Source organism: Papilio machaon, chromosome 28 (assembly GCF_912999745.1).
Source record: "Papilio machaon chromosome 28, ilPapMach1.1, whole genome shotgun sequence".
Lineage (NCBI taxonomy): Eukaryota > Metazoa > Arthropoda > Insecta > Lepidoptera > Papilionidae > Papilio > Papilio machaon.
The window spans coordinates 3,944,766-3,950,586 of record NC_060013.1 but is presented as its reverse complement, the minus strand read 5'-3'; the positions used below and the strand labels follow the sequence as shown (position 1 = coordinate 3,950,586).

Here is a 5,821-nt window from a genome sequence, read left to right as displayed (position 1 = left end):
AGAGTCTCTCCTGTAAAGTTGTCAATTTGTACAATGACCCTTATTTATAGGTGCCATCAATATATTTGTATTATAGAAAATTAATTCGAAGCGTATGTTTTCAGTACATAAACATCAATACCATAGATATTATAACCTATAGATACGTAATCCGGAGCAAAAAACTGAAGAAAGGTCTCTGGAGGTCTTTCCAAATATGAATCGACTCTTGATTAAACTTCAAACTTATATAAAGCACTCCATTTTGATATTTACATGTCATTAATCTATATATATAAAAGAAAGTCGTGTTAGTTACACTATTTATAACTCAAGATCGGTGGAACTGATTTAGTTGAAAATTGATGGGGAGGTAGCTTAGAACTAGGAGACGGACATAGGATAGTTTTTACCCCGTTTTTTATTTTTTATTCCGCGCGGACGGAGTCGCGGGTAAAAGCTAGTTGATATATAAAAGAAAGTCTTGTTAGTTACACTATTTATAACTCAAGAACGACTGAATCGATTTGACTGAAAATTGGTGGGTAGGTAGCTTAGAACTAGGAAACGGACATAGGATAATTTTTACCCCGTTTTCTATTTTTTATTCCGCACGGACGGAGTCGCGGGTAAAAGCTAGTACACAATAAAGTCAATTAAAACATTCATTATTTCGAGAAAAGATTTTATTGACTCTTCAAGTCTGGATATATATAATTTCTTAATATTAACGCACAAATATAGCCCTGTGTTAAATATAAAATATAATAATATGTATTTGGCTTACAGATTATGTAAAATATATTAATTATTAAAAATAATTACGACACAACCTAATAAGTAAATCGAAATAACTGACATTCTATTAAATAACATAATAAAATTTTTAAACATCATTAATAAATTTCAACTAACGGAATTTACATAAAAAGGTTTATTCAGAAACGCTACCGGTTCAAATATTTATTACTAAGTTACTCGTATAACCTAAAAATGTTATCCAAATAGTTATTATTCGATCATTTTAAGTCCTGGCATTTTTACTGATTGTATTCCTTCTGCTTTCTGCGAAGTACTTCAGCGCTTGCCTCCTGGATTGCCTCCCAAAGTTTAGCTTCGGAAAGTATTTGACGAGATAACTCGTCGATCGCATTTTCAGAATCAACCAGAGATCCTAGAGTTTCATCATCAACGTACTGAAAACAGACAACGTATTAATATTAGAACTATAATAGATGTCACCGGAATATGGCCGAATTAGAGACTACGGCTGCGTGGAATTAAAAAAAAACAATGACGAAATAGACCGTTGGCTGGCTTTATACAAACTAACTTATTGTCCGCGACTTCGTCCTCACGGAATTAAAAAAAAAGACAAGTTGTATAATACTAAGTGTACGTCGAGACGTTGCAGATTTTTTTTATATATTGAAAAAGCGAGCGCTTGAAGACGATCCCACCCGATGAAGTGATGATGTGGTCTAAAGATGGTACACGCTAGCTTTGTAGATGCCTATTCACTATACTCTTGAGTAGTACTCTATTAAGTAATTGAAGTATCTCACGGAAACCGTATACATTTTCTGGATCATAGTTAGCCTATGTCTTTTTCCAGACTGTTCTAAATCCTTTTTTTTTTTTTTTTTTATTAAAGTCAGGAAATGCGTTTACGCACGCCTACGCCGGGCTGTGCAATGGCGTAGGGAGTGTAGGACTCGCCGGCCACAGAAGGTGGCCGGAATATCCACTAAAACCTGACTGCCCTCTAACGCATTATGGCGGGCGCCACGGGAACGCTTTAGCTTTCTTCCGTGGCCAAAGACTGTTCTAAATCCTATACCAAGTTTCATCAAGATCCCTTTCTCCGTTCTGGAGATACCTAGCAGTCGGTTCAGTCGTTCTGGAGTAAGATGATAACAAAAATACATCTAAAATCTTGGTATTTATAATATTAGTGAGAAATTCGATTTTATATTACCTGTCTCTGACGTCCGATGTCCTGTGGCATACCGGGAGCGTACTGGGAACGTTTTCGGCCACATCCTAAAAACACAAAAAAATCAAAACCAACTTTAGTTAGGAGGTAAAAAGTTGCCGTCAAGATATCTAAAAATGATAATAGTAATAATACTTGGAGAAAGAATGCGAAGTCAATGACACATTATTAAAAACAGGTTAAATCTCTGATGCCACAATGGGAGGGACTTTCAAATATTGAAATATTCTTCGCGACTTCTCTACTATTTAGAGTAAATATAATGAGTTCAGTAATTTACAAGTTAACTGGAAACTAATGATGAATATCTTTATAATTGTATAAATATAAAGAAGTTACCAGTGAATGCGTTGCAGAATGGTCTCTTCTTTGGTGTCATAATGACGTCATCAGATAATCTGGAGTCGAAGTTTCGCGGTATCTGTAAAAATAACATATTGTGTTCTCTTTCATTCGGTTTCAAATAACGGAGACATCAATGTTTTGTTTTTAAAAGTGCTTCAACAGGAAACCAACATTAATGTTTTTGAACAGAGCTGGGCATTAACTCGTTAATCCGTTAATCGTTAATTAACGAAGTTAACATTTTGATTAACGGATTAACTTTTAAGTTAACTTCAAAAAGTGTTAACGCTTTTGTTAACTTCCGTTAAACTCAACTTCCGTTAATAAAAGTCCGTTAATCGTTAAATTAGAAACTTGAAGACGTGCTGTCATTTTGTTTAAATTACGCGCCACGCCACGCTCGTATGTTCAGCTATGTTGGGCGACTGTCGGCGACTCAAATGGTGAACGAACGAGTTAATAATTATGTGAATATATGTGAAGTTCGCGTGCAAGTGTGTTGTATCAGAGCGTCCGGGAAAAACGTGATGAACAGGACAAAATCAAAAGAAGGTTCGAAATAGTATATTTCATTATGAGTATATAAAAGCACGAGTATGTAATAGCCCACATTCCGAACGCTCTTCGTCTCTGCAATACGCCACTTTTTGAGCAACTGTATTAAAAAACTTTTTTACTTGTGCTTTTTCTTTAGCTTCCAAACTCGTGCGTTCTCTTTCCCAACTGTCAAAATAATGTCTGTTATAAAGAAAAACCAACCACGAAGATTTTACAAAAAAAAATCATTGAAGTTTTTATAATTCATGCAACTATTTCTAAAAAGAAGCTCCTTATTTGTTAGAATATAAAATTTAATGATTTGATTCAATGAATTAGGTTAGGTTTCATTTTATTTCATCTCATTAAATTTCTTTTTCATTTCATATCAATAAAAAATCTACTGAAGACTTGGCTGTTTGGGCATAGTTCCCTTTGCCTACCCAGAATGGGTGAAGAAAACAAAAAAAATCTCTGTTTGTATTCTTTTACGGTTGGCGCCATTTTCCAAACATTTTAGTTAGTTGAGTTTATTGTGTTTTTATTATTCTATTAAATTGCTTCATTTTTTCGCAACTGTATCAAAAATAGTTGTTTAGTACACGTGCGAAACTGTCATTACAACTTGTTCCAACTGTCAACTTGTAGACATTTGTCGGAACTCTTTGCAATGACAGGCTTTCCGCACTCGTAATGAAATATACTATAATGCATTCATACTTGTCTCTAATACTAATGTGTTATAGAATGTATAGTCAAATTACTATTTTAAACAAGTGTCGTCACATAAGTGTAAAATTAGTATGTATAATTTTGGTATGGTTAACTGTTAACGATTAACTTTAACTTGCGTTAAATTGTCGAGAATTTAACGTTTTAACGATTAACGAAGTTAATTATTTAATTAACGAATTAACGATTAACGAAGTTAACTTTTCGATTAACTGTGCCCACCTGTGTTTTTGAATTTCGAATATTATAAGCTTTATGGTGTATTCTTTGCCTTCTTTTTTAATTTAATTAATTATTCAAGTACTTTATTTCAGATTTAACTTAAATTAAAAATAACCTTAACCCATAATTTATTTATTTTTTATTTTATAAAAAACATACCTATATATGAAATACTTACGGTGGCAGAATGGCAGGATTCCATGTACAAAACAGCGATGACAACGAGTAGAAATACGCGGGAAAACGACATCATGGCGGATGACATTTCTTTTTATTTTTTACTAAAGTTGATCTGCGAACAAAAATATATTACGTCATTTGAAATGTATTTCTATAGGATGGATGGACACATGAAGGAAAATTGCTGTGGGATTACTCAATGTTTTATAAATTGATTATTTATATTGAAGAAATCCGATAATACTTGCCCTTTTTCGTGATAAAGTAATTAAAAAAAAATTACTGAATGATTCGAGAATAGTTCAGTGAATATGTTTTTAAACTTACGGCAGTACAAGATTTTTTTAAATACGACATCTAGCGGCTAGTTGATAAATTAAAAATGAAACCTCGCGTAACTGCATATTCACAAGAATTATTAGACTGTATTATGAATAGTGTTAAAATAATAGAATTTCTTTAACTACATTTTGTTTATCAGGTTTAGGGATTCTTTTTAAATTATTCGTTGTCAAAAGGTTGCCGACCTCGTCGCTCACAGCGGGGACCACGCACCCACAGAGAGGGTTGTGAAAAACCTTTTCTTAATATTTTAGTAATGCATTTAAAAATTTAATGCGTCAAACGTTTACGATATTTATTTATATAACGGGCAGAATTTATTTTAAGTTTTAAATTACTTAAATCTAAAAACTAATCATCTAATTTTGTTGGGATAGCCAGGAATAGGTTATATCTCTGGCTAATAAATAAAAAAATGATCTATTCGTAATTTTTTACAAGTGATTAAAATTGGTAATTAATTATTAGATTTTTGGAAAAAGCGCCATCTTGTAAAAATTTTGAATTACTTCAAGGTGGGATTAAACATCTTATGTTACAAGATGGCGCTGTATTATATTCAACTTTAAGGATTTTAAGAAAAAGATCAAAAAACCATAGCTACTAACTTCGTAACTAAAATTGTTGAAATTAAATTTTTCTCTTTAAATAATTAAGAAATAGTATAAGTACGTTAAAACATTTGCCATGTCTACAGCAAACTCAATAAATGTCAAGAGTTAAGTTACGACTTAGAACTCAACAATACGTGTTCTTACTTCTAACTTAAATTCAACTTTACAACTTGATAGTTGAATTAAGTTAACTGTTACTTAATCTAATTTAGTTAACATTTAACTTTCGTTGATAAAAAAAACAGAGCAATTGTCATTTGTTTTTCTTATTTCTTTATTTTTTTATTTACGAATTCGCGAGGAATTAACAAAAAACTTACTGAAAAGACTCTAATTCCTTGTGATTATTGAAAAACATAAATACTAATTTCTTAAGGCTTCGAGAAGTTAGTCTTTAGTCTAACAAGTCTTTCTAGACTGTTACCTCAATTCCATCTATCCATATCAATTCAGACGTTCTGTATTTACGTACTAACATACAAACATTCACATTTATATAGTTATAAACACAATATTAGTTTATTGTAGTACAATTTCCTACAACAGCTATTTTCACCAAATTGACCGCTCCCAAATTGTTCACATTTAGTACATAATGGTATTACTACAATATTTTTAACAGCCATTGTTAAGTTACGTTTCCTACGCAAATCATCATCATCACCCTTATCCCTATGTAGGGTCGGCACAGTATGTACTCCTCCATACATCTCTATCAGCCGTCATATCTGAATTTACCCCCTTCTTACGCATATCCTCTTTCACACAATACATTCACTTTCTTTGGTCTTCCTCTACCTTTATATCCATCCACATTCAATCTCATTACTTTTTTGTTTATATGATCATCATCCCTCCGCATAACATGTCCAAA

General features: G+C 32.3%; 1 protein-coding gene across 1 annotated transcript; it reads right to left on the bottom strand.

The window, feature by feature from the left end:
- Positions 1 to 935: 935 nt before the first annotated feature.
- On the bottom strand, positions 936 to 4,110 carry LOC106708074 (cardioactive peptide). Its single transcript, XM_014499548.2, has 4 exons — positions 3,990 to 4,110; positions 2,315 to 2,396; positions 1,958 to 2,022; positions 936 to 1,175 (listed from the first exon to the last, which is right to left on the bottom strand). Exons 1-4 carry the CDS (start codon positions 4,074 to 4,076, stop codon positions 1,020 to 1,022), a joined length of 390 nt encoding a protein of 129 aa, XP_014355034.1. The 5' UTR covers positions 4,077 to 4,110; the 3' UTR covers positions 936 to 1,019.
- Positions 4,111 to 5,821: the final 1,711 nt, after the last annotated feature.